This window comes from Aquila chrysaetos (genome assembly GCF_900496995.4).
Source record: "Aquila chrysaetos chrysaetos chromosome W unlocalized genomic scaffold, bAquChr1.4 W_unloc_3, whole genome shotgun sequence".
Classification (NCBI taxonomy): Eukaryota; Metazoa; Chordata; class Aves; order Accipitriformes; family Accipitridae; genus Aquila; species Aquila chrysaetos.
The window spans coordinates 3,580,701-3,606,753 of NW_024470323.1; the positions used below are offsets into that span (position 1 = coordinate 3,580,701).

The 26,053-nt window shown below is 44.4% G+C and overlaps 1 protein-coding gene across 1 annotated transcript; it reads right to left on the bottom strand.

Annotated features, from left to right (window-relative positions):
• Positions 1–514: 514 nt before the first annotated feature.
• Positions 515–24,590, bottom strand: LOC121232411 (tubulin polyglutamylase complex subunit 2-like). The gene is made up of 6 exons (XM_041121597.1): positions 24,516–24,590; positions 9,638–9,725; positions 7,807–7,956; positions 4,539–4,652; positions 2,855–3,015; positions 515–896 (listed from the first exon to the last, which is right to left on the bottom strand). The coding sequence occupies exons 1-6, from the start codon at positions 24,567–24,569 to the stop codon at positions 669–671; spliced, it is 795 nt and encodes a 264-aa protein (XP_040977531.1). The 5' UTR covers positions 24,570–24,590; the 3' UTR covers positions 515–668.
• Between the last annotated feature and the right edge of the window lie 1,463 nt (positions 24,591–26,053).

Here is a 26,053-nt window from a genome sequence, read left to right on the forward strand (position 1 = left end):
GGGAAGGATATCACACAGACGTCACTATCCAAAAAGATATGGCACAACAGCCAAGGAGTGGTCTGGGCTGTAGAGCAAGTGGCTAGGCCAATGCAAAGACATTGAAGCCCCAGGTCCCTTTGTACCATGAATCTCAGAGCAGAAGTTGGAAGGAGCACAGCGAAGTGCGGAGTTTCATTCTGTCTGAAGCAGAAGATATTTCTTTGTTCAGTGGGTTCCAGCCTGCTCCCATAGCACGCAAAGTCAGGACAGGTTTCTTTCAAAGGAGATGGCAGAAACATCTTCATACACTGTATTTCAGCATGGGTCTATTAAAGTAACAGTAACTTACATTTGCTTTCATTTCAGTACTGTAGTTGCACAGGAATAACAGCTTCCCTATAGAGAGCAGTGACATCAAGGGCTTCTTCATGCCCTCTGAAAAGTATGTGCTGCAAGTAGCAGAAGGGAATTAAATCAATGTCTCAAGTTTTTTTCTCAGAGTCTCCAGGAACTATATCCCTCCCACGTCAAAGTACATTGTGGCTATATTTCATGCAAATGCTGCAATATGTTTTCCATGGGCACATCTATTCATGCACAAGGAACTTGGTCTGAACCACTGAGACTCTGCATCAGAGAACATCAAAGCTTATTGCAAATGCTGTCCAGGGTCAGATCCGGAGGTCTCACTTCCTTGAAGAATTCCCAGCTAGTGAGGATGTCTTGGAGGAGGTCATGCTCATGTGGCTCTTTTGGGAGCCTGCTGGCTGGGAGGGTGGTTTCTTTTTGATCACTGGAGTTTTGTTCTTGCTTTTAAGTACCTTATTGGGGTCCAGCTTGTTCACAAAGGAATCAGCTTCTTCAGAGAGGAGAGCTGTGTTGACGGTTATGGGTTTATATATGTTAAACCATTGCTGAAAGGCAGGATGGTGGAGAAGGAAGATGTTAAAATCAAACTGCAATTAGACATTTCCACCCTGTTCCCCCTCACCCCTGAGACTTGATTTTAATCATACACCACTTATCAGTTTGCAGTTTACAGGACTATGCAGAGTGCCTTGTGATAAGGATACACAAGGCTCAGCTACAGCTACAGCCCTGGAACTGCCCCACATTCCAGACAGGGAAGAGGAGAACCAGACACAAACCTAACACTACCTTTCCTGCAGTGTAACTCCTATCAGGAGCAACTCCTGATTTAAACCACAGGAGGAAAAACAAAGGGAGGGGATGAAACTAAATCACATTTATTTAGATTCATAGAAACAAAAAAGATTAAAAAACCTTGGAATTTAAAAGTGCTTATAAATTGGAACCAAACTAGTTGAACTTCTCAAAATATAGCCTCCCTCCCTCTCTTCACACACACAATGATGCAGGGTTTTTTTTAACTCTTTACACAAAGGATTTTGTGTTTGTTTCTCTTTGGCCTGATTTTATGTCTAGAAGCGACCACAACAATTTTAATTTTTTTTTGGTTCCCAGATGCCACCACAATGTTATGCCCTGCAAGTTCTCACCTCTTAGTGTTTTTCCTATCAGTTTTCCATTGACAAAGTCAGGAAATAAAACTGTAAGGGTTATGGTATTACAAATCCCACTGAAACCATCCTCAGCAAAGTGTTGAACAAGATAAACAGATCAATACCAAAATGTAGATGACAATCTATTAATGTACTGCTTAATGGAAAAGGGCTTTAATATACTCTAGAACATACATACTAGAAGGATTTTAACTAACAGAGGCTGCAAATGATTAGGGAATACATGAATGATTTCACTAAGGTTTGTGAATATACTGAACATAATAAAATACTCTAGCAGGAAAGTTACAGAAAGGCAGAGCACAGGCATATGCTAGAGTACCATGTACATAGCCTTGACTGATAAAGCAGAGCACAGTATAACAGGGAAGACACCAGAAATACACAGAGCCAAATTCTACAGCCATTGATAAATGGGAAGTCAACAGTGATTTTAGTGAGTAGTTGTGATGTACGCACAGGGCTGAGGCAGGACCAAGGAATGTCATGCTGGTAAGACAGCTGCCATGTCTGGGTGAAGTGCAGGACACTCACTGAGACCCGCCAGGCCTTGCCAACATGCATAGACATTGCACAGGCTTATGTGCTGTGTTCAGTAGTATTGTCAGCTCCATTCCCTGACCTCTCACAAGGTGGAAGTGGAGTTAGGGCTTACAGCCCAGTCAAGCACAGCAGAATAGCAATTTTAATAATAATAAGGGGCTGGAATGGCCATGAGGCTTTACCTGGAGCTCTCTCCTATAACTACTTCTAGGACTGCTGGCATTTAAATTGCCCCTTTTGGGCATCATTTTTATCAAGGCATCCCTTCATGACTGAGGAGGATGCAAGGGAATTAATATTCTTGGCAAGGCTCAAGCTCATAGTCTTCCTCTGAGCTTCTGTCTAATGTGTACCTGGACTTCCCTCTCCACCCTAAGAGTAGTAGGCTCTTGTTTGGTGCTATGTCCAGAAAACTGATCTAGACAAATCTTACATAGCTGTGGGGATGAATGGCTTTACATCTCCTCACTTGCCAGCAGTCATGGAAGTGGAAGTTGGCTTCAGAGTCAAGAAAGCAAAGAAATAATTTGGGTTCCACCACTTGCTTTCAGAGGTCAAAGGTAAAGCCCAACTCAGCTGAGAAAAGCAGAGTTAACACAATGTTAGTGAATTCACTAACATAAATAAATGATTGTTAACACGCTATAGGGGAAGGGCTCATGGCCGCCCCATGGCTCACTAGGGAGGCCTACCTGAGCTTACAGACTGCTTGTCAAAAGGTGGGAAGATGTTTTTCCAGTCTATATTTATGCAAAATACTGACAAGCTGGATCCTGCTGTCCTACCTTGGCCTGGGGGCTGACCCCATAGCTGGTGAAGGCGTACTGCCACTGCGGGAGACCCAGGTGGGTAATGAGCAGGCGGTAGTAGGCTGTGAAGGTTTTGGTGAGGAAATGCCAATACAGAGCTCTGTCCAGGAACCATATCTCTGTGTCTGGGGAGACAACTAGAACAAAACAAACACAAATTACACTGTTACTTTGCAGTGATAAGATCAACCCCTGGCCATTGTCAGGTGGGAGACACAACATACTTATCAGAAAGGCTGCAGCTTCTAAAACACAGCATCCCTGACTAACATAGATGATTATCCAGAGGCAATGTGGTTTAATAGTTAGAGCATGGGGACTGAAAAGGACTTGGTTCTGCTCCCAGCCTTACTAAAAATACTTGCGCAATAACCATTATACTCACTTTCCCCACCGTAAAATGGATGCAATGCTATTCCTTCCCAACCTGGGACTGATGCACTACATGGAACATGGTTGGACATCAGCAACTTTGTAGTGTAAGTTCAAAATACAGTTATGGCAAACATTTATCTGCCCCACAAAGTAAAAAGCAACTAACTCAATTGTCAGTCATCTGGATTACTGAATAGAGTCCAGAGTCTGGAAGTCAGGGAGTGTGTGCTGCCAACAAAAACACATTTTGCAAAGTCTTTCCACAGGGATGAAATATTTCTCTGGTGGCGACATCCTATGAAGAAATCACCATCAGATTACCAGCATAAAAAGAAGTGATTTTACTTGGGAAATTGAGATGCTAAACATTGCCAATTAAACACACTGCCCCCTGTGCTGACATCAACACCTGTATACAATGCTCCCTCCCCTTGCCCAGGTTATCCACTGCATGTGCTGAATCACTAACACTGGAAGGCAAGAGGACAAGTAAGAAGTTTCTGCCTTGGGAGTTGTAGTCATACCCAAAGACACAAGATAACAACCAAAGGGTTTTCTTAAGAACAGGTATATCACAACTGCACACCCCCACACAGTGAACATACACATATAGACATACACCTAGTGACCTGTGCACTGTGTCAGATGACAACTACTTTTCAAGTGACTCGGGTGTTTCACTAATCCTTGACTGATAACAGCTTTCTGTGTATCTGTCAGAAGGAACAGCTCAGCTCACATCTTTCACTCTCCTGTTCAACCCTTCCTGCCAAATTTTAACCTGGTTAGCACCTGGAGGCTCTGCATCCATGCACAAGGTGGAAGAACCAGTCTAAGTCTGTCTCAATCAGCTAAGGACCTTTTTTACCATCTACCTTTTGCTTCTAAGCAGAGTTACACCCTTTCTCGTCAAAATGTAAGGGAATTGTTCTGAGACATGCAAGTAACCAGAGATATGTTAGTGGCTGAGCTCTAGCTCTCTGCATTATTTCAACATTATTGTCTGTAGGTCATATGTGAATGCCTTCATGTTTAAGTATGCAAGTACACTATGTATGCAGAAATCATAAGTTATAACTCAGACTCAAACATTAAAAGGAGGGAAAATGTTAGCTCCAGTTAAGTCTCTGTAAGGTTTAGCCCCTGACTTCAGCGGAGACAGGATGTCCCAGTAAATGTTCATCTACAAACTGCAAAGAAAATCAGAAATGTAAGATGATTCTACGTATGTGGCCTCCAGATACAATCCACAAGAGATGGCTAACTTTGCTCTTTTCAGTCTTACCTGGTTTAGTGTGCTTATAAACAAGACAAACTTTCCCATTCCCATTGCATGGGTCTAATTCAAAGACAAGACTACGAGAATCAAAGTGTGGCTTCTCTGGTTTGTCTCCATTACCTGAAAACAGAAAAAAATCTTCATGAAACTGAAACGGGGAGCCAAAGGAACCTTAGTAGATATAGTGGATATATGGATGTAGATAGGAACTGTTTAATAATTATCTAGCGTATAATGAAGTTAAAGAAATTTCAGTAGAGGTAGACATGGCCCAAGGGGATGAGAGGTGATGCTTAATGTTTGCATTGTTGGTCCAAGAGGATGAGAAGTGATGCTTAATGTTTGCATTGTTGAGGCTGGCTGGGGCAGGAGATAGTCCCTGATAAGAAGCAGCAGTCCACCACAAAAACCAGCCAAGACCGGCCTTGTGACTTTTTGGAACTAATTTTAATATGAAGCGGGGATAGATCATGCCTATGTATAGGCGTATTGCGAAACTCTATGTATATGTAATACTTGACTGTATAAATTTGAAGCGAACTGCCGAGTCAGGCGCGCACGACTTTGGTGGGACTACCCCCCGTGCTGCCCAGTGCTGAATAAACATACCTACTTTACAATCTCACTGATTGTGGAGTCTGTTTCCGCACGTCAAAACACATTTGGAAAACTGACTGTGACTCAGCTGCAAAAAGTCAATCTATTTGATACTTATTAATAAATCAGCTGAGGAAGAACAAAACCAAACTATTATATTTATACTTCTTGGAAACGATTAAGTTCCCTGTGTTAAAAAAAAAAAAAAAAAGAGAAAAATTTTAATCTCTGGTAGGAAACCAAACCACAGAGTCAAAATCAGATGGCTGAAAAAAGACATCAAGCTGCTCTCTAGTCCTTCCCTGGCATAAAACAGGATCAGCTTTACAGATGTCACTCCTGAGAGGTGTTTGTCTAATCTTTTCTTAAAAAGTCCTCCAGTGTTGGAGATTCCACAATCTACAGGCAGCCAACCCAAATCCATTGTTATCACTTAGAAGTTTTCCTCATGTGGATCCTGAATCTTCCTTGCTGCAGCTGAAGCCCATTACTTCTTTTCTACCCACCATCCCTTTTTTGCCCTACTTTTTTTTTTCCTAAGGAGGACAGGGAGAACATTTTATTCTTTTTCTCTTGACAGAAGACTTTGATGAACTTGGAGACATATACATTTCTTCATACATTCCAGTGTGACATCAGTGTCCTTCTCAACAGCCACATGTTCTGACCCATATTCAACTTGTGATCCGCAACCACTACAGAGCCTTTCTACAGGACCATTTTGGGATTGTGTAGCTGCAAGTTCTTGCAGAATATAATTTTGAATTCTAATGCTGCTGAGTAAGAAGGGGGACACAAGAGCTGTACTCTTCAGAGGAATTTTCCATGAAAGTCAGGGTGAAAACTCTTCTGGGGATGTAACTTTTTCTCAGTGTACCTTATAAGCGCATCAGTGGAGGTCTGAGTGGCTAAATATAAGCAGAATTTGGCCCATTTCATTACAATGGTTTTTGGGGTTGTATGGCAGGGTTTTTGGTAGCGGGGGAGGGGCTGCAGGGGTAGCTCCTGTAAGAAGCTGCTAGAAGCTTCCCCGGCTCCAAGTCAGACCCGCCACTGGCCAAGGCCGACCCAATCAGTGACAGTGGTAGCACCTCTGGGAGAACAGATTTAAGAAGGGGAAACTACAGTGGCGGAGGAGATTGGAATGTGAGAGAAACACCTACGCAGCCAGGTCAGTGAAGAAGGAGGGGGAGGAGGTGCACCAGAGGAGGTGATGCCCCTGCAGCCCGTGGTGAGATGGCAGGTTGTCCCCCTGCAGCCTGTGGACGTGAACAGTGGAGCAGATGCCCACCTGCAGCCCGGGGAGGACCCCACACCAGAGCAGTTGGATGCCCCCAAAGATGTCTGTGACTCCATGGGAAAGCCCGTGCTGGAGCAGTCTGTGACTGAAGATCGGTCCACGGAAAGGACCCATGCCTGAGAAGTTCATGAAGGACTGCAGCCCGTGGGAAGGACTCACGCTGGAGAAGTTTGTGAAGGACTGTCTTCCGTGGGAGGGACCCCACGGTGGAGCAGGGGACAAGTGAGGAGTCCTCCCCCTGAGGAGGAAGGAGTGGCAGAGACAATGTGTGGTGAAATGACTGCAACCCCCATCCCTGTCCCCCTGCGCCGCTGAGGGGAGGAGGTAGAGAAAACTGGGAGTGGAGTTGAGCCTGGAAAGGAGGGAGGGGTGGGGGGAAGGTGTTCTAAGATTTGGTTTTACTTCTCATTATCCTTGTTTTGATTTGATTTGTAGTAAATTAAATTGATTTTGTTTCTTCCCCAAGTTGAGCCTGTCTTTTGCCCGTGACCATAACTGGTGAGTGATCCCTCCCTGTCCTTGTCTCGACCCACGAGCCTGCCTTTATATTTTCTCCTCATCCCATCCCACCAGGGTGGGGGGGGAGGAGTGAGCGAGCGGCTTCGTGGTGCTTTGTTACCGGCTGGGCTTAAACCACGTCAAATGGCTAGAAGATCAGGACTGCAGCCAAGCTGGAATGTGCAAAAAGAAACTTTCAGCCACATTTAGAAGCTACAAGAGCTATAGAGATTCAGTTATAAGACTGAAATTATATAGCAATTTTTTAAGGAGTCAGCATGACACCTGGCTCTGTTCTTCTTATTTCTTCCAGTCTTGTTAGACTGTGAGAGCTCTGAGAAAAGGAGTGGGCTTTTTTTTCTTCTTTTCCTCTCCAAACTGCAGGATGCCCAGCATTTTTAAGCAGTCTGGAAACACACGTCTTCCAGTGCCACCTCACACTTACATGTATTTACCAGAGTTATTTTTCCAATTCCAAAAAGCATATCCAGCTGTCTTTTAACTACCAAGACAAAAACTGTTATCTTTTGTTCATGTAACACCATAAGCATACAAAGACTTTAGAAGCTGAATCACTGGAGGAAGCCTCAGTTAAAAATTTAAATAGGGAAAGGGAGAACAGGAGGGCTGCCAAGCTGTTAAAAGAGTATGCAAATAATACTAGCAACTGGCAGCATTAACAATCCCCATGAGATTCACAGCATACAGGTCTACCTCTCAAGGCTGTAGGGGACTAATAGGACATATAGTAGATCCAGTCCAGGAGACAAAGAAAACCCCATCTACTTGAAGTGACCTTTTCTGTTGCTATATCCACGTGCTATATCCTAACATTACCCTAACAGAGCAAAAGGGATGAGACAGAGCACATTTTCTAGCCTGTTAACAGGACCTTACCTTCCTCGTCTGTGTCATCTTCCAGGTCAGCGAGTGTTGGTGCATTAGGCAGAGTGTACATAGAGGAACCTCCAAGCCGACATAGCTTCGAGACACTATTAATCACCATGGAGCCCAGGGGCATTGGGGTATCTGCAGTAAGACTGATCATTAATCACATCCAGTGTCAGGAAAGCACAAGAGGTACTTCTTTTTCTTCCACACATAACTCAACCTCTTCTAAAACGCAGAGGGGGAGAAAAGATGGGTATACCCAGCAGGCCTGGCCACTTAACCAAGTCAGGCTCCACAGGAGCAAAAATTAAGCTTTTTCAAACACAGAATCACACTTACAGGTGATGCAACACCATCTCAGAGCTGTGCAGGTATGAGAACTGCACTGCTGACTAAGCTTGTGCTGCAGCTGTTAGCTCAGTCCTGTGAAACTGGCTATTAAAAATCCTGGCTAGCTACAGCCACCTCTTCAAAACTCCTTTCCCTGCTGCTGCCCTTTCTACCAGAAACCACCCCACCCATTCACAGCTTATTGGGCAGCTTGTCCTCTTCCGCCCCATGTACCTGCTCAGGGTGCATCCTCTTGGTTCCCACTCCAACACAGGATTTTATCAGTGTGTCAACATGTGGGTGTTCCTGAATGAATGCTTGAGGACTTGTCACTTGTCTCTCCTTCTGATGACTAGTACTGTTATCAAACATCAAGGCAACAAGCATCCTGTTCAGCCATGTGCCAGTGTGAAAGGCCTATGAAGGCACTACTGGATGCTTGCTCAAACAGGACAGTTATGTGAGCTGCCTTGGTCTCTGTGCACTTGTGTGCCTTGAAAAGACTCTTCAGAGGTCACAACACACTAAATCTCACTTGAAACATGATGGGACTCAGTGCAGGTGCTAAAGCCCTGATGTCAACTGTCCCTGAAATGAAATTCCACTTCCTGAGGAAAAATCCTGTATTTGACACCAATCTCCAGAAGCGAGCAGTGTCCACAGCCCAATTTGACAACCTCGCTTGAAGGCAATGAGAGCCAGGATAATAGTGGCAGGGCTCCAGTGCAGATTGAATGAACTGCCTGATTCTTGCCAAACAAGGATAGACAATAAAGCTCAGTCCTGTTCTCACTTTCACCACTGACTCCAGAAATAACTCCAGTGAATGGACTTTAGCTGGTGGAAAGCAAAATCAGGTTCTGCCACATCATACATATAGTTTTTAATGAGAAAGAGGCATTATCAGAGGGTGACTCCTACTGCTTTATGATAGGATAATGTGCTAGAACTGCTTCTCTCTCCATGAACTACAGAGGGAATCTAGGTACTAGATTTAAACTACATACCTAAATCTGGGTGTCAACAGATGGCCAGCGTATTACAGAATGGTATTTATGTCATGAAGACTTGTTTTGTTTCTAGCCAGTGTTCACTGTACATGTCTCTTCTGTGGAAGTCCACCACATGCAAGCAATAGGCTCTGATGTGCAGTCATATTTTTTTCCTCATCAGGACATTTCTAAAATAGTCTATGATCCCATGCAGAACTGCACTCACTTATTAGTTCAGAGGTCAGTTTTCTGTAGTCACTGATCAAGCTGTCTAGCTGAAACAAACTAACTACTTCATTTTATTGTGTGTTAAGGAATGGTGCTAATTTTTCTTTCAAAATTACTTGGTGCGTGTGCTTTTGCTCAGACTAATGCAGGACGCTGACAGATATGTATTGACTGTGCAGAAAGTAAGTTTGAAATTAAAGAGGTTCTGCAAAGGAAAGACTGGCTGCAATGAAATGAGGGTATCGGTGGAGAGGAACACATGGACTCACCATCAGTCTTCACACTCCAGGTCATCTGGAAGCCATCAGTCATCATATAGAGGTTCTTTAAATCCTCTGGCAATATGCAGGAGTTTTTCTGCAAATCACAATCAAAGCGTTATGGGAAAATGCAGAATGTGCCTCAAACCCAAAGAACAACTGAATATTGGTACAGAAATATTTTCCACCAAATGTTTTGCTCAACTCCAAGATGACTCAAATCAGCTTAAATATCTCATCCTAAAACCTTGAGAGGAAACTGCATATTTCTTGGGTCTGTGCTACTGTATTAACAAAGATGACTTGGGAAAATTTCACAAGAGGAGTTAGTCATCACAAGATTATTACAGGATTGTTCCCCAACTGAGATGACATATCATCCTTTGACACTAACAGCCACTCCAATATCACATGTATAAGAACAATCGTCTTTTTCATATATATGGCTTACAAGAGTAGAGTTTTGCTTTAAGTGAAATCAGACTAAACCTACCTGTTCCACTAAAACATGTATAATATTAGCACAAGGACTCTCTTCTTCTGAGGGATTTCAGTTCCAAGTAGGTGAGAGAAGCATAGACTCAATAGTTGCACATACTTAAGCAGGTTTGACATTTCACTTAACAAACAGCATGTGTGCAAATACACATATAGCCAGTCTCACAAACCTGCTCGTCTGGCTTCATCCCACCAAACTTCAGCGCTTGGCTGGGGCTCCTAAGCCTGCTTTCTTCTGAGACAACAGTGAAAGAAGCAACTCCAGTGAGCTGGTGAGAGTGCTTCTAAGAACCAGGACCCTTCTCCTATACCTGTCTTGGTTGTGGAAGGAGCCTTTCTTAACTTAGACTCTTCAGCTAAACAACAAATATGAGGAACAACAAGAAGCCCAAAGAGCTATATAGGCAATTGCAGGCACTGCTCCTGGTGACAGGAGTGGCTGCAGACCAGTGATCCTCCATTCCTGTTGATGTGTCAAGAACACAAATGAAACAGTACAGAAGCCTGTCAGTTTTAAGAAGACAAGCAACATGCTTGACTAAAGGAGTTATCTGTTGTTTTGTTTGCAATTGTTTTAGAGAAAAAAGAGATTGAGAAAGATTGAAGTGAGTTTGCATTTAAAGTATCATCAAACTCAAGACTCCAAAAGAAAGAATCAGACTCTGAAACTCAGGACAGTCTCCAATGATGCAGGTTCCACAGTCTCTGCATTGAGTTGTCCAAGGGCTGCACCACCCTCCTTGTGAAAAAGCTTTCCTAATTGCAGTCTGAACCTCCAAGTTGCAACTTGTGTTCATTCTCCCTTTTCAATCCCATATGCTTTTAAATTTGCTCAGGAACAAAGACACAAATAAGCCCCTTGAGGGTCAAGCTCTGTCATTAAACCAGGAGGATAGACAACTTCTTTAAAATGTTGATCTGAGACCTGTTTATAATCACAGGATGCCGGGAGCTACACTTTACAGGGGAAATGGACAAATAATGTGAGATTTGCAACAGAACATGTCTGATAATTCAAGTACTTTTGTGACAGGATTTTCAGCCTTTTCTAAAAAAGGTGTATTTCTTTCATTCAGCCAGTTTTAAAGACATGCTGTTGGACATGGCCTGCTCTTTGTGCAGTGAGTTTGACACTCAAAGCAAGAAAAGATAGAATTAGAAACTTTAAGAACATTTAGAGGTCAGAAGTGCTGTCCCTCATATAGGCTTACCCTACCACAGATCAAGATGTTATTCAGGTAGGTATTCACAGCCTGGCCTCAGAGGCCTGGGTGGGTTTTCGAGCTGTTACAGAATTATTTTGGAGAAAGCAGAGGTGTCAGATGTTAACAGCTTTCCAGTATTGTGCCTCTGCTGGGACTACTTCCCCACAGCTACTAGAAAATGTAACATTCAAAGCCCCATAAAATAAAGGAAGAATATTCTGGTAACCAATAGGTAAGAAAAAGAAACATGCACACACAGTTCATGTAGCTCTGTGTCCTAGTTTCAGCTGGGATAGAGTTAACTGTCTTCCTAGTAGCTGGTACGGTGCTATGTTTTGAGTTCAGTATGAGAAGAATATTGATAACACTGATGTTTTCAGTTGCTGCTAGTAGTGTTTAGACTAATGTCAAGGATTTTTCAGCTTCTCATGCCCAGCTAGCGAGAAAGCTGGAGGGGCACAAGAAGTTGGCACAGGACACAGCCAGGGCAGCTGACCCAAAGTGGCCAACAGGGTATTCCATACCATATGACGTCCCATCTAGTATAGGAACTGGGAAGTGGGGGCGGGGAATCGCCGCTTGGGGACTAGCTGGGTGCCGGTCGGTGGGTGGTGAGCAATTGCACTGCGCATCATTTGTATATTCCAATCCTTTCATTATTGCTGTTGTCATTTTATTAGTGTTATCATTATCATTATTAGTTTCTTCTTTTCTGTTCTATTAAACTGTTCTTATCTCAACCCGTGGGTTTTGCTGCTTTTTTCCCAATTTTCTCCCCCATCCCACTGGGTGGGGGTGAGTCAGTGAGCGGCTGCATGGTGCTTAGTTGCTGGCTGGGGTTAAACCATGACACTCTGCTTCACTTGCGGCATGAATTTGTAACATCTCAAGAGATGTCTGCAACTTGTGCATATCCAGTTATCTGCCCTGATGTTGCCTCAATGCATTTATCCAGCAGGAGCTACCTGCCAGCTGTGCATCCAGCTGCAACACTGGCCTCAGTGACTGGCATGAGCAAGGGAAGGTGCTGGCCGCCTCCTGTCCACATCCCCTCCCTCCCCTAGGACCAGGGCAGCCCTTCTGCCTGTTAAAGCCTTATTCACAGTCACTTTCTTTGAGTTGTTAGTCCCTGTCCCCTAAACTGTGGCATATACACTGTACAGGAGCCTCTAACCCGCCCACAACCTTCACTCCTGCATGTTAATTTACTTTCTAAGCATATCCATTTATGCTGACAGACTGCTGCTGATAAGTCCCAGATATTAATGGCTTTGCAGCTTGCGATAGGGCAGGTCACTTGCCCCATCAGCAGCCTGGTCGCTAGCACAGTGCTTTCCTAACCCAGGTAGGGAAAATCTTCAGAGGCAACAGGTATTAAAGCAGAGAATCTGATACTGTAACTGTAGAAACTTTGTTTTGAGAAGAATTTATCATCCTTTGATAAGAGCCTGCTGACGGCTGAGGCCCTGGTGGTAAGTTTCAGGAGATTACTAAACCACATGGACATAGCTGAAGTTCTTCAAATGCCTTTAACAAACACACCTTCTTCTGTGGGTTCTTGTCAGCCCTAAATATTTATAATTTCATGCTGCACTTTCACCACTTCCAATTTCAAGCTGTAGCTGTAAGCATAGTGACTAGTGTTAAAAATATGAAAAAAGAAAATATGACAGACCTGCTACAAAGCCTCAGAAGAGTACAAATGTTTACACAGCACTTTCAGTCCATTTCAAGCCCCCCAATTTTAACTAATCTACCCCAGCAGTAAAAAATATATATGCAAACAGCTCTCAACTTCAGTGGGTGCTCTCCTCTAAGCAGGAGGACCAGATCCATTGGGATGACAAAATCTAAGATTTCAAAACTTCCACCATAGTATCCAGTTAAATACTACCACAAACCGGGTACAGCCCAATTTAACAAACATAGCTGATTAAGACAAGATAAAAATCACATCTGGATAGGTCTTCTGCTCTGAATCCTCCTTTTCTGGATGGAAAGATCAACATGTGCATGTTTTTCCAAATGGTTGCCCTCCCCACTTTATTTTAGGATTCTCCTAACTGTTTCCCTTTGCATGACTTTCCAAATGATGGTGCAAAATACATAGGTGGAAAATGCTGTACCAGAGCAAATCTGGGGTCTATAGGAAAAGGCTTTTATGTAGAAAGCTTCACTAATATCTATCTCTCCCATCTAACAGAAAGGATTGACTGATCTGTCATATTATGCTTAGCCACATGATCCAATGACTTCAAAACAGCAGTATTCTGACAGCAGAGTCAGAGAAACAAGCCACTACTATATATTAAAAATGGCTTCTCAAGCTCTGTATTCCCCCTGCTCAACTGGTAGTTTCCAGGGTTGTGATCTCCAGCCCCATAAAATACAATATTCCTAATAACATGCCAGAAGTGGCTTAACCACAGTCCTGGCAAGCAGCTGTTTTCACTCCAGTTATCTGGTTACACTCAGCAGCTCGTAAAACAAAATATCCCAAGTGCCCAATACAGTGTGTGAGGTCTATTATTTCTTTTGTTTATTGTCCATAATATCCCCAAATAGTCTCCAGAGAAAGCACAGTCCATCAAGGAAAGAGAAGAATATTAGAACCAGGGTAGCTTTGCTGCCAAGACCTGATCAGCACTGGATCCAGAGCTAAAACACTGACATATGGCAATTCACTTAAAGCACTGTTGAAACAATGCCTCCCAAGCAAATATCCTAAAGAAATGGACAGCAATCAAAGCATATTGCTCTAGAGAGACTTCTCTAAAAAACTGAATGACTTTTATCCAACTTCTGGGGAGAGAAGGGATTTAAGTCACTTCTCAGGGCTTCCAAGTAGCAGAGCACATCAGCAGCCATCTTTCTCTCTCCCTAACATCATGCTGTTTCATGACTGGTCTGCCCTAGCTGCTAGTGAATGCAGAAGACATTAAATTATGTATGATACTGAGACATTCTTGTTGCATGTTTTATAAATCTGATCAGGGAGGGCTCCCAGGAGATGACCTTGCTTGGATTTCCTACCCCGAAAGGCACAGGGCTGGGGTAGACCTGTCCCCTGCGACAGAGAACAGGATTTGGCAATTCTCTTGAGGATGGTGTTGTGTAGCCAATTTTTTAATCAGGCATAAAAGAACTGAAACTACCTCCCTTGATTCTGGTGAGGGGACTTCTGGTCTGGCACCGCAAGGGTCAGACAGTGAATACTCTGATGAGGAACAGCAATAGAGGGTCCCTGCCTTCGGCCAGGAGGAGGAAAGGGATGACCGGATATACTGGACTGTGTGGATTCGATGGTCTGGCTCATCAGACCCACAGAGGTATAAGGCTTTGGTATACACTGGTGCACAGTGTACGCTGGTGCCATCAGGGTACAGGGGCACAGAACCCATCTGGATCTCTGGAGTGACAGGGGGATGCCAAGAATTGACTGTATTGGAGGCTGAGGTGAGCTTGACAGGGGACAAGTGGGAAAAGCACCCCATTGTGACCGGCCCAGAGGCCCCTTGTATCCTTGGCATAGACTACCTCAAGAGAGGATACTTCAAGGACCCAAAGGGGTACCGATGGGCTTTTGGTGTAGCCACTGTAAACACAGAGAAGATCAAACAGCTATCTACCCTGCCTGGCCTCTCGGAAGATCCCTTCATTGTGGGATTGCTGCGAGTTGAAGAACAGCAGGTACCAATTGCTACCAGGACGGTGCACCAGCAGCAATATCGGACAAACCGAGACTCCCTGGCTCCCATCCATGAGCTGATTCATCAATTGGAGAGCCAAGGAGTCATCAGCAATACTCATTCACCTTTTAATAGTCCTATATGGTGTGACGGTCTCACAAATTATAATCAATGTCTCAAACATTCGTTAAAGAACTTTGGTGGAGAAAATGGCCTCTGTAAAAACGCTGGAGTTCTGTGAACAGGACAATGTGGCCAGAGGAGAGGGCCCCCCGGAGGGTGGGACCGCACTTCTCCAAAGCCGCAATTCCTTATCTTAAGTGACCAGGAGAAGGAGCACAGCATATGCGCCTGGAGGAGGAGGCCCCACAGAGGATGGGACTGTGCTTCTATCTTAAGCGGTCATGCCAGCAGAAAAAGAGAGGCAACTCTGCGATGAACACCCCCCCCCAAAGCTCTCCGACCGATTCCAGAGGACCCCGGGAATGGGACTGCGCATGTCGAGACCATCGACTAACACGCTATAAAAGAAGGGAGAACGAGTTCTCAGCGCGCTCCCTCCAGAACTGGATCTCTACGCTGGCTGGACCAACGCTGGACCCAGGACTGGTGAAACCCTTCTCTTCTCTCTTTCTTTCTTTCTTTCTCTCTTTCTCTCCCTCCCTCTTTTCCTTCTCTCTTTTCCACAGTCCCTACACCTCATCCTTTTAAACATAAACCGTTGACCAAGTCTGAGACTAGGAGTGGATCTAGCCACCCCTGGGCTCCTCTTTGAGAAGGAGTCCAGAAAGCAAGGGGGTCTGCTCTGAACCTCATGACTCAACGGGAGGGCTCTCCTTCTGATACATTTCACGTTCCTTTTTCCATTTCTTTTTCTACACCTCCCTCCTCTTCTCAAACAGTGGCTTAACGACATGTTGCAAGGTTCATATTGATAAGTTCACTTGTACTTGGGCAAGGTTATCTATGTTGAATAAATGTTGATTGTTGTTTGAACTCCCCTGGTGTCGTTTCACCTTAATTCTGGCAAAGGAAATCCACGATCCTGAGTCGCTCCAACTTTGGGACGCGACATATGGCCAGTGCAAAAGTCTGATGGAGGGTGGAGGTTAACAGTAGATTATTGCAGCCTGAACGAAGTGACACCACCACTGAGTGCTGCAGTACCAGACATGTTAGAGCTCCAGTATGAACTGGCATCAAAGGCAGCCAAGTGGTATGCTACAATTGATATTGCCGATGCTTTTTTCTCCATTCCTATGGCAGCAGAATGCAGGCCACAGTTTGCTTTCACGTGGAGAGGTGTCCAATACACCTGGAATCGACTGCCCCGGGGTGGAAGCACAGCCCTACCATTTGTCACGGACTAATTCAAACTGTACTGGAACAGGGCGATGTCCCTGAACATCTACAATACATAGATGACATCATCGTGTGGGGCAACGAGGCAGAAGAAGTGTTTGAGAAGGGAAAAAGAGTAATTCAGATTCTTCTGAAAGCTGGTTTCGCCATAAAGAAAAGCAAGGTCAAGAGACCTGCACAGGAGATTCAGTTCTTGGGAATAAAATGGCAGGATGGATGCTGTCATGTGCCTATGGATGTGCTTAACAAGATAGCAACTATGTCTCCACCAGCTAACAAGAAGGAAACACAAGCTTTCCTAGGCCTTGTGTGTAGCAGTGCTACATATCAAGGTGCCGCGATTAGATCACTGGTCGGCCTGGACCAGGGAAGAGACAGATAACACACATGGTGTGAGTGCCAACTCCGTCCTTTATTGCGCAGTTAATTCCTTTTATACTAACAACGGTAGGTGGGATTACTGATATGTCATAGGGAGGCGACGACTAGCCTTCTACCTTTCCGTGACATCGCGAGATCTTCCGAACGCTGTACCCTACATCTCCCCCTCCTCATGTCCAACTAGCTCCCATTGGTTACACACACTATTCATGCACTGTCCACGCGTCCAGTTGCACTCAATGATTGGCTGCATCAACACTGCACACGCGCATAAACATAAAATATAATTGGTCATACTAACTAAACATACGAGACTTATCTCAGTCTAATTGGTCAAGATAAATTGCCAAATTGAGGTTGTTTGTGCCAAGTTCTCTTTATCGTGGAATGTGCACCTGTGTTTTTCTAATTGGTATCTTTCTTATTTTTGTCTTCTTGTTTATTCTGTTCAAGGCCTTCTAAAGGCGTCTGGAATGCTCTTGTGACCGTTAGCTAAATATGTTCCCACAACAATTCCCCCTCCCTTTTTCTATTAGAAGAGCATTAGCAGATCTAGTCACCACCATCCGCCAACTCAGCCCAGCAATCGGTAGGTGCCAGCTTTACGTGGGCGTCCCCAAAGAGGCAACGATGGCCTTGCCGTATACCAGCCTGATGCTCTTCGGAAAATCCCGGTATTTGTACATTTGCAGAGGAACAGATTTCAGCACACGTGGCCAGCGGGTGCTAAAATTCGCCTCAGTTGAAACATGGGGAGCCTATGGCACATGCGGTCGCTGGCCAGACGTGCCGCACGAGTCATAGCCATTGTGTCTATTGGTTCATGGGCTTAGTGATGTGGTTGCAGTGCACAGAGAATCTTGACCTGTTATGTCGGCTAAGGTGACTTACAAGATATATGAACACAATTAATTAAACACAGTAAAAGCAACGTTATACCTAATAAAATACACAAGAATAAAAGAAACCCCGATTTTTAACAAAGATACAAACCAACTCCTAAGTCCCCATCCCGCAGCTAAATGTTCTAAGCCAAAATGACAGCTTGCTTAATTGCTATAAAGGTCTTGCAGCGCCTTCTTGCTTCTGCAGTTCTGTTATCTTGTTTATTAATTGCTCCAGCGTCAGAAATTTGTAGCAGATACCCAAGACATCACAAGCCAGGAAAGGATAACAGCAATCTGTAAAGAAAAACACTCAAACACTATGAGGTTAGGGCAGGACGAACCATACGACTAGGGACCCATTTCAGTAGCCCTTCAGGCGTCTGTACACAGGCGTACCCCCGCCCGAGGCAACGCAGCTCAAACGGTCCGTCCCATTGGTGTGTCTGGGGATCACGCACACGGACCAAAGGGTAGGGGCCTTTCTCTTCCGTACTCGTAAAATGTCGTTGCGCCATCATCTGGTCCAGGTCCCCCCAAATTGTCTGATTTAATGAAGTTAACACAGTTAACAGGAGACGCTGTGTACGGGGAACAGGTGAATTATCCCGTAAGCAGGAGGGCTCTGCCTGGTCCCCCTCCCTAAGCCGATCTAGCAGGGTCTTTAAGGTTCGATGTGCTCGTTCTACAATGGCCTGGCCGGTGCTGTTATAAGGAATGCCATGTACAAGGGCTATACCCCAGGTTGCACAAAATCGTTTCACCTTTTCCGCAGTATAAGCTGTACCATTATCCGTCTTGATCTGTCGTGGAATCCCCAGTTGGGCTATGCAAGCACGCCAGTGTTGTACAACCACCAAGCTATTCTGCTTCCTGTGCGCTGTAGCGAGAATATATTTACTATAGGTGTCTACGGTAACATGCAAATACTGCAGTGGCTTAAAGGGAGCATACTCCGTAATATCTGTTTGCCAGATCTGATTCGGTCGTAAGCCACGAGGGTTGACCCCGGCTTCCCAAAGAGGTCCTTGGGCACAATGGGGACAGGCCACGACAATCTCTCTAGCTTCGGCACGGGAAATACCTGTTAGTACCGCCAAACCTCGGGGACCGCAATGCAAGAGGCGGTGTAACGTTATCGCGCGTGCCCTCGCTGGCGTGCTGTTATCATTACCGACAGCAGCTAACAACGCTCGTGCCGCGTGGTCAGCACGGCTGTTCCCTTCGGCTAGCGGTCCAGGGAGACCAGAATGACTGGTGACATGAGTAGGGAAAACGGGTGCACTACGCAACTGTAAGGCGTTCAACAGCATACTGGCTATCTCCGTAGAAGAAGCTAGGGCCCATTCCCCGCAACTAAGAGCTTACATGCGTTTAGCTATTTTACTATTGGTTGCACACATTATTCACGCACTGTTCACGCGCCTAGTTACACTTAAGGATTGGTTATATCAACACCGTACACGCGCATAAACATAAAACATAATTGGTTATACTAACTAAAACATGCGAGACTTGTCTCAGTCTAATTGGTCAAGATAAACTGCCAAATTGAGGTTGTTTGTGCCAAGTTCTCTTTATCGTGGAATGTGCACCTGTGTTTTTCTAATTGGTATCTTTCTTATTTTGTCTTCTTGTTTATTCTGTTCAAGGCCTTCTAAAGGTGTCTGGAATGCTCTTGTGACCGTTAGCTAAATATGTTCCCACAACAATTCCCCCTCCCTTTTTCTATTAGAAGAGCATTAACAGATCTAGTCACCACCATCCGCAAACTCAGCCCAGCAATCGGTAGGTGCCAGCTTTACGTGGGCGCCCCCACAGAGGCAATGATGGCCTTGCTGTACACCAGCCCGATGCTCTTCGGAAAGTCCCGGTATTTATACATTTGTAGAGGAACGGATTTCAGCACACGTGGCCAGCGGGTGCCAAAAGTTGCCTCGGTTGCAACATGGGGAGCCTATGACGCATGCGCTCGCTGGCCAGGCGCGCTGCACGAGTCATAGCCATCCTGTCTATTGCTTCATGGGCTTTGTGATGCGGTTGCAAGGCACAGAGAATCTTGACCTGTTATGTCGGCTAAGGTGACCTACAAGATCTATGAACACAATTAATTAAACACAGTAAAAGCAACGTTATACCTAATAAAATACACAAGAATAAAAGAAACCCCGATTTTTAACAAAGATACAAACCAACTCCTAAGTCCCCATCCCGCAGCTAAATGCTCTAAGCCGAAATGACAGCTTTCTTAATTGCGATAAAAACTCTTGCAGCTCCTTCTTGCCTCTGCAGTTCTGTGATCTTGTTTATTAATTGCTCCACTATCCAAGTTCCTCGTTGTCGTGGTTTCAGCCCAGCTGGTAATAAAGGACCACGCAGCTGCTCGCTCACTCCTCCCGCCCCCCTCCAGTGGGATAGGGGGAAGACAGAGAAGAGAAAAGAAAAAAACCCTGGAACCTCGAGGGTTGAGATAAGGGCAGTTTACTGGGACAACGCAAAAAAAAGTTACAACAACAACAACGGTACTAATGAAAGAGTATACAGAAAAGAGTGATGCACAGTGCAACTGCTCACCACCCGGGACCCGACGCTCTGCCACTTCCCCCACCGAAAGTCGAGAGCAGGAGCCCCCTCCCCCCAGCCCACTCCCCATGTATATACTGGGCATGATGTCACATGGTATGGAATAGCTCCTTGGCTAGTTCAGGTCAGCTGCCCCGGCTATGCCCCCCCACCTCCCAGGTTCCTGTAAAAATTAACTCTATCCCAGCTGAACCCAGGACACTTGTGTCCGTTGTTTTTCTGGTGGTTCAAAGGTCCGTTCATACTGCAACTGTCACGTACTCCGTTCCACTCATGTTAACTACGGCCTACTTATGCTAACTAAATAATCAGGCTCAAAGAAATGTTCCCCATTTTCCATGAAATCTCCCACAATTTCCCCTTTTTGTCTTTTGTGCAAGCCAAGTTACATGAAATGCTTTTGTAATCATACGTTCAACTATTTTTATGATACGTGGTACAATCATTACAACTGCTAATATTACAATTAAAATAACTAAGCCATGCATAAGCAAATCTTTCAACCATCCTGTAATTCCAAAACTTGTTAGCCATCCACTCTAACCCTGTGTCAGTTATCGTGAGCCTTTTACTGTGAATCATATTGATATCGGGTGTTAGTAACGTAAGTCGTCCGAGGCTACATGGCCTCCTGTTAAGTTTTGATGGAATTCCTCTCCCACGCTCTATTCTCTCAAATAAAAAAAACATCACCGCAGGTAAAGCAGCTGGAATAGAAAAAAGAGTGTGATATTCTGGAATAGATATAGTTACACCAAGCTGTAGCATTTCTATATATGGGCAAAATAGCATTTACATTCTGACCCTTTCGAGTGGTGTTATGGGTGTAATTAAACATCACACAGGCATTCATGATGACTGATACTAACAACTCTAACTCTGGAGGTTCTTGCATTTCTTGAGGCAGGTGTGCATACAACAGGAAAAGTAAACATGGTATCTCCTTGCTGTAGAGCTTTTTCTCGACAGTGTTGCATCAAGCTATGTGTATTTTTTCCCAAATCATTAAGTGAATTGTCACATTTAGTATCAAAGTCTGGTAAGGGCGGACCTGAAGGCACTATAATGTTTTCTCCGCACCGCTGTAAAGCAGGAGCCACAGGATTAGACAGCGGCACAGAGTTAGAGGGATTAGTAGGAGAAGGAGATGCCTCATGGCAGCTGACAGGCATTTAACAAGCTGTCCTGGGTTCAGCTGGGATAGAGTTAATTTTTACAGGAACCTGGGAGGTGGGGGGGCATAGCCGGGGCAGCTGACCTGAACTAGCCAAGGAGCTATTCCATACCATGTGACATCATGCGCAGTATATAAATGGGGAGCGGGCTGGGGGGGAGTCCTCTGGACTCTCTACGGGGAAGTGGCAGAGCGTCGGGTTCCGGGTGGTGAGCAGTTGCACTGTGCATCACTCTTTTTGTATACTCTTTCATTAGTACCGTTGTCGTTGTTATAACTTCTCTTTTTTTTTTTTTTTTTTTTATGTTGTTCCAGTAAACTGCCCTTATCTCAACCCTCGAGGTTCCGGTTTTTTGTGTTGTTTTTTTTTTTTCCTCCTTTTCTCTCTTCCGATTCTCCCCCCTATCCCACCGGAGGGGGGCGGGAGGAGTGAGCGAGCGGCTGCGTGGTCCTTTGTTACTGGTTGGGCTCAAACCACGACACAAGCTGATCTAAACTTCCACTGTTATATGCAGTTAAATACTAGCACAAACTGGGCACAGCCCAATTTAACAAACATAGCTGATTGAGACAAGGGAAAAAACGCATGTTGCCAGCATTATTAGAAATCAAGTTTAATCTTTCATAATTAAAAAATGTTGATTTTTGTTTAAGAGTTTCTGAATACCATAGACTTTCTCTCAGCAGAAATACTTTTCCTTTGCAAAACTGATATAGGACTGGAAAAATTGCTTCTAGAAAAAAATGTAAAAAAAAAAAAAAAAAAATCTTAAAAATAGAGCCACCTAGTGGCTATGAAAAAAACACAGTGATAAAAGTGAACATTTGGGTACACAAACTTGTATTCAAATTCAGACAGGGTGAGTTAGAGGAAAAGAGATGTACAAGTTCATCCTGGAAGGGCCTTGTGAGGTGCCAAGTGCTTTGCACTTAATCATCACTGTAGGACATACAGTAATTGCATGGACTGTGTTAGATATCAGACTTTGTCCCCAAAACTCAAGAAAAAAAATAATAAAAACAAAAAGGTTATCTCTTAATTTGAGAGGGAGACTTCAGGTTTTGTCAATGCAACTGGAAACAAAAGCAAAGAAATAGATAGCAAAGTCCTTCACCATTAGTAGTCCAGCTCAACTGTATCTACTTAATTTTCACCATTTACTTCCACAATTAACTTAGTCCATCACTGCGGGGGCGGGGGGGGCAAGGAAAGCTGAAGTTTTGTTTTGACATCTTTGGAGTGAAGTGCTTTAGCTACAGCATTTCAAAGTTTGGCTTTACAAGAATAGCTCAATTTTGAAACAAACCCAATGTAGTTCGGAGAAGCAGCTCCTGAAAATGAGAGCAATAACATGTTCAGGAGGAGCAGTCATCTCCTCTCAACAGAAGAATGAGCGAATATCACTCTGCTGCTCCCAGACCCAAGCTGGCTCACAGTCAGGGTACCTCAGACTTTCCAACCCAGTTAAACCCAACACCTGAAAAACAGTTACAGGAAATCAGGAATCAGTTCACACGAATCTGAAAAACTGGACATTTCTGCCTGACCACAGTTGCTGGCTGCTGTACAAATTTCTGTAAATAATGCAGGTTTACATCACAGATATTCTGACCTGGATTTATAAATTCTTGATAAATATCACTAATTGGGATAGGGCGTTACCAAATTTTCCCTACAGTTTACGAAAAACTGTAAATGGCAAGGCATCATCAAATGGGAAGTTATTTTATGTAGTGGTGAGAAGTGCAGTCTCTGGGAGTGTGTGCATTAGGGCATAGCCAGGGTTGGAGCAGAGGGAGGATGATTCACTCAACTCCATTCTCTACCATGCCCCTTTCCAAAGGCCAGTCAGCTTCTACTGTCCATTCCCTACATATGAGTGATACCTAGAAAGCACTTATTCCACCATGGTCATGGGATTGATTAAACACATGTATATTCAAAAAGGGGACCAAAAATGCCATCTCTGCTCACCAGTCACACAACAGTATTCAGGAGCCCTCTGGTCACACAGTCTGATGCAGTGAGGTCAGCGAATCATAGAATCATTTAGGTTGGAAAAGACCTTCAAGATCATCGAGTCCAACCATCATCCATGCCCAATAAACCATGTCCTGAAGTGCCTTGTCTACGTGCTTTTTGAATACCTCCAGGGATGGTGACTCAACCACTTCCCTGGGCAGCCTATTCCAATGTCTGACAACCCTCTCAGTAAAGAAATTTTTCCTAATATCCAACCTAAACCTCCCCTGCCGCAACTTGAGGCCATTTCCTCTCGTCCTATCTCCAGCCACCTGACAGAAGAGACCACCACCCACCTCACTACAACCCCCCTTCAGGTAGTTGTAGAGAGCTATAAGGTCTCCCCTCAGCCTCCTTTTCTCCAGACTAAACAACCCCAGTTCCCTCAGCCGCTCCTCATAAGACTCGTGCTCCAGGCCCCTCACCAGCTTGGTTGCCCTTCTCTGGACACGCTCCAGCACCTCAATGTCTTTCCTGGAGTGAGGGGCAATGTGGAGTCAAGGTAGCATGCGTCCTTCATAGTCTTCTAGAACAGGCAATGGGACATGCCTTGGCCAAAAGATTGGGTCAGTTAGCCGAAGAGGAGGTGGAAGGAGGGGCTATGATAAATGGAAGTGAATAGCTGAGACTGAAAAGAGAAATAGATAACTGGGACGAACTGGGTGGCTCAGTGGTATTTTCCAGCTTGAGGCCTTTACCTTTAATAGCCATAAATAATAAAGAGCTTCTTCATTTTCTCTGAAAGGGAGTTGGAAAATGGTTTTAGACCCGAGTCAGAACAATGTTTGTTCTCCACTAAGTCACCACTGTTGCTGCCTATGATGACAGTTATGTGATTTCTTAGAGTTGTCATTCTGAATATGCACACACTGATGAAGTTTCTTTAACAGATCAGGTGCATGTGATACTCTAAAAGACAGTAATACTCAATTAAAAAAAAAATTAGCTGTTTAGGCTCCACTGTGCATCAGACTTGGTAGCAGGCTGTCTCACAAACAAACAAAAGGTAGCCATTGCATTTGACATTCTCCATGGGCTGCTGCACATTCAGACTGACCTCACTTCAGTATTATCACAAAAATACTCACTTGCTCCCATGAAATGATTGTGTGGTGTTCAGCTGGCTCCTTTTCCACAAACATCACCTCAGCAACTCCTGGAGAAGTCTCTAAAAGGAAAAGAGGAGCATGTTTGCAGCTGGCACGGGTGACACCAAGCACTGAGCGCCAGACACTTTTGCAAGTTAACCTGACTGACAGCTGGGGAAAAGGCATTAATGACTGCAAGCATTGTGCTGATGACTGAGCAGTTGCTTTCTTTTTTGTGTGTAACTGTACTCAGCATATCTTGGCATGAGGATGCCTAGTGCTGCACATGATGCCATCCTTTGATGGTTTTTATAGAGATATATACACATATGCACATTTTGTATTCAAAGTGTGATCTTTTGCAAAGAATTAATGGAAAAATCACCCATGGGTTCCTAGGCAAACTCTAAAAGAGAGATGAATCTTTCTTTGTAAGCATGCCCTGTGGTTTCAGTTGGGTAGGATATTCTCAGCTTGAGACAAGATGTTGTGCAGTGTTGCTTGTGAATTGCTAACAATCGTATTCCACAGACAGGCACACTTCAGCACTGGATTCAGTGGATTTGAACAGATGCAGAATCTGATCCTGCCAAAGGGATCTGCATGAGCAAATATCGGTTCTCTGAAATCCCAGCTGGACACATGTAAATTTCTTATGAGCACTGAGCTCATAATTTATAAAAATCATCTAGGTATTTTATGGGAAAGAATGCTATATAAATGCAAGATACTAATCAACATGGTGCTATCCTTGCAGGTGTGTGATGGCAGAACAGTCTCCCTTGCACTTAGTATTTTATAATGTTTTACTTCATCTACAGCCAATTGAAATAGTTCCCATTGACTTAGCAGCAATAAGATCGCAGAGAGAAGACCAAAAGCAATCAAAAGGGACTTCAGGGCACTGGGGCAATTAGTAGAAGGATTGGGAGCACAGGTAGTGTTTTCCTCAATCCCTTCAGTGGCAGGGAAATATACTGAAAGGAACAGGAAAACACACCTGATAGATTAACACGTGGCTCAGAGGCTGGTGCCATTTGGGGTTTTTGATCATGGGGAGGGTTACACGGCACCGGGCCTGCTGGCGATAGATGGAGTCCAGCTGTCTCAAAGGGGGAAAAGGATTCTCGCTCATGAGTTGGTGGTGCGGCAACTCAATCAAGCGCTCAAGCTCTCTGTGCAAGATTCCCTTTATTTCACAAGATAATCCAACTTATATATGTTTCAACAAAGATCTAGAAAGAACTAACAGCATACAGCCAATATTACTAACACAGGAGGGCATATCTGGCCCAGCTGGGATGTTTGCCAGTCCTCAGAACAGTTAAAGATAAAAACATTCCATACACATACTCGTGACTGTCTTCAGCCACATCTTCCCAGGCCTACACAAGGCCATCCTCCAACCTGACCTTGTGAAACTAGTTCTTCAAGGCTTGGCAAACATGCAGCACAACAAATTCTAACGGTCACTCTTGAAAACAAATGCCAGGTGTTCCAAGCTGCTCCCACATCTCCCCCTTTTTTGTTTAGGAACA